The sequence below is a fragment of the Plectropomus leopardus genome, unplaced genomic scaffold (genome assembly GCF_008729295.1).
Source record: "Plectropomus leopardus isolate mb unplaced genomic scaffold, YSFRI_Pleo_2.0 unplaced_scaffold24193, whole genome shotgun sequence".
NCBI classification, from domain to species: domain Eukaryota; kingdom Metazoa; phylum Chordata; class Actinopteri; order Perciformes; family Serranidae; genus Plectropomus; species Plectropomus leopardus.
The window spans coordinates 1-2,227 of NW_024626261.1; the positions used below are offsets into that span (position 1 = coordinate 1).

At 41.2% G+C, this 2,227-nt stretch overlaps 1 protein-coding gene across 1 annotated transcript; it reads left to right on the forward strand.

The window, feature by feature from the left end:
• Positions 1-67: 67 nt before the first annotated feature.
• LOC121966372 (secretagogin-like) lies at positions 68-2,220 on the forward strand (the record flags this gene model as incomplete). The annotated part of the gene is made up of 6 exons (XM_042516476.1): positions 68-188; positions 272-327; positions 433-478; positions 1,139-1,198; positions 1,339-1,407; positions 2,118-2,220. Coding segments are annotated over 6 exons (455 nt in total), but the record flags the coding sequence as incomplete, so codon positions are not given.
• Positions 2,221-2,227: the final 7 nt, after the last annotated feature.

Here is a 2,227-nt window from a genome sequence, read left to right on the forward strand (position 1 = left end):
TTGAAAAATAATTCTCTGAATCCGCTGATTTCTCGCCTATGCCATTTTGCTGTTGCCTGTTTTGGAGCATTGACCTGGAGCATGTTTGTGCGTCTTTTTTGTCCCTTCAGGGCTTCCTTCAGGACCTCTTCCTCCAGCACAGGAAGTCCGTCAGCCCTGAGAAGCTGCAGGCGTACACGGACACCATGGTAACTCTGCGGAGACATCCGTCCGCTGAGACGTCGTCCTCTTGTGGACGGATTAATCTGACTTTGGTGTTTTCGTCCTGCAGATGAAGATGTTTGATAAAAACAGAGACGGACGGCTGGACCTGAACGACCTCGCCAGGTAAAGTTGATCACGTGACGCAGAGGAGAAAGTGGACGATTCCTGCTGAAGAAAATACATCATTTTACTGACGTCTCTGACTCTGATATTGTTTCTTGTCTCAAGAATTTTGGCCCTGAAAGAAAACTTCCTACTGAAGTTTAAGATGGACGTAAGTTTGAAAAGTTTATTAACGAGTTTTCTTCTTTTTTTATTTGAAATTTGAGCTTAATTTCACCTCCCTGTTTCTGTCTGCGGTGAATTCAGTCTGATGCTCAGATGGATCCCAAAAATCTGTGCTTCCACTAAATACGTTTCCTATTTGAAAAAGAAAAAAATCACTTCTTTTTCCAATTTCATACTTAAGTTCTTAAAAACGTCATTTTTAAGATAAAATTTGATAGTAACAAACAATGTACAGAAAACGCATATAAGCCACAAAAATGTTCAAACCTAACTCGCTGAAATAATTAAATACATCAATAAACACTGATTGTAAAATAAAAATTAAGGCAAAAACGGGAGGAAAACGCTGCAGGAGAGATGGTCAAGATGCGGCGAGAATCAGACGGGCAGATGTGTTTTAGTTCTTTAACGTGATGGCACAAATCTGAAAACTGCATTAAAGTTGTCATCGTGCAGACGCGCTGGGCTTTTTGAGCGTGCACTTTGCAAAAAGTTAGCTTTGTTTTGGTTAAGCACCCGTCCTCAGAAACGTCTGTGCGCGGCACTGAGCGGGTTTGGTTTTTCTGCAGTTGCTCTGAATGTTTTGGGTGAATATTTAAAGGCTGAACTCTGTGCTGGATCATCGGTTTGTTGTGTTTGCTGTCAGGCTTGCAGTCAGGAGGACAGGAAGAGAGACTTTGAGAAGATTTTTGCTCACTATGATGTCGTAAGTTTGACTGTTTGTTTCTGACAGTCCAAAAATAAACCATGAAATAACTCTTGAATTTTAGCTTCATAAACCTTCGTTGGGCGCGTTCCCGCCCCCTGAGGACTCTGAGGTTTTGCTGCGTGTCTTTGTGTTTGCAGAGTAAGACGGGCGCGCTGGAGGGTCCTGAGGTGGACGGATTCGTCAAAGACATGATGGAGCTGGTGAAGGTGAAACACGTTTCATCTATCTTCATATATCTGCATACGCAGAGCTGACACGTGCTTTTAACCCTTAAAAACCTGAACACATTAGCTTGGTTTCTTCCAAAAAACATGGGAGGAGACAACGAGCAACTTAACAAAGAATGAAAATTTAGCAAGAAAAAAAAAGTTACAAGAAAATGACCTGAAAATCTGAAATCTAAAATTGATTAAAAAGACAATTAAAAATATAGTTTTCCAGGCATTATCCCTATTTCTTTATTGTTTGGGATAATATCTGATTATCTCCCCACAGCTAATTTTCTTTCTTTTATTTTTTTAATTTTATTTTTGGGAACAGGATTCAGCTCTTAGTTTTAGCTGAACAACACTTTATCAGTCGTTTGTTAGTCGACAGAAACAGATTATCAGAGATTGTCAGACTGTCATAGGAGATATTCGATGGACCGTTCTCGACTGAAATGAAACCATGGCTCATCAGATCTGTTTGGGAAATATTAATATCGTTTTCCTTCGATATTTCTTTTCCCAACGTTAATTTCCAAGTCATTTTCTGTCACTTTTCACTAATTTTATGCAGTTTGCGGCACATTTCTTGTCAAGTTGCTCGTTGCCTTTTTCTCTTTATTTTCACAAGAAACAAGATCAGTTCTCTCAGGTCGCAGAATGCTTGTGACCTTTGACCTTTGACCTTTGACCCCGACCCTGTCCTGCAGCCCAGCATCAGCGGCACAGACCTGGACAAGTTCAGGAAAGCCCTGATGGGTCACTGCGACATCAACGGGGACGGAAAGATCCAGAAGAACGAGCTGGCTCTCTGCCTCGG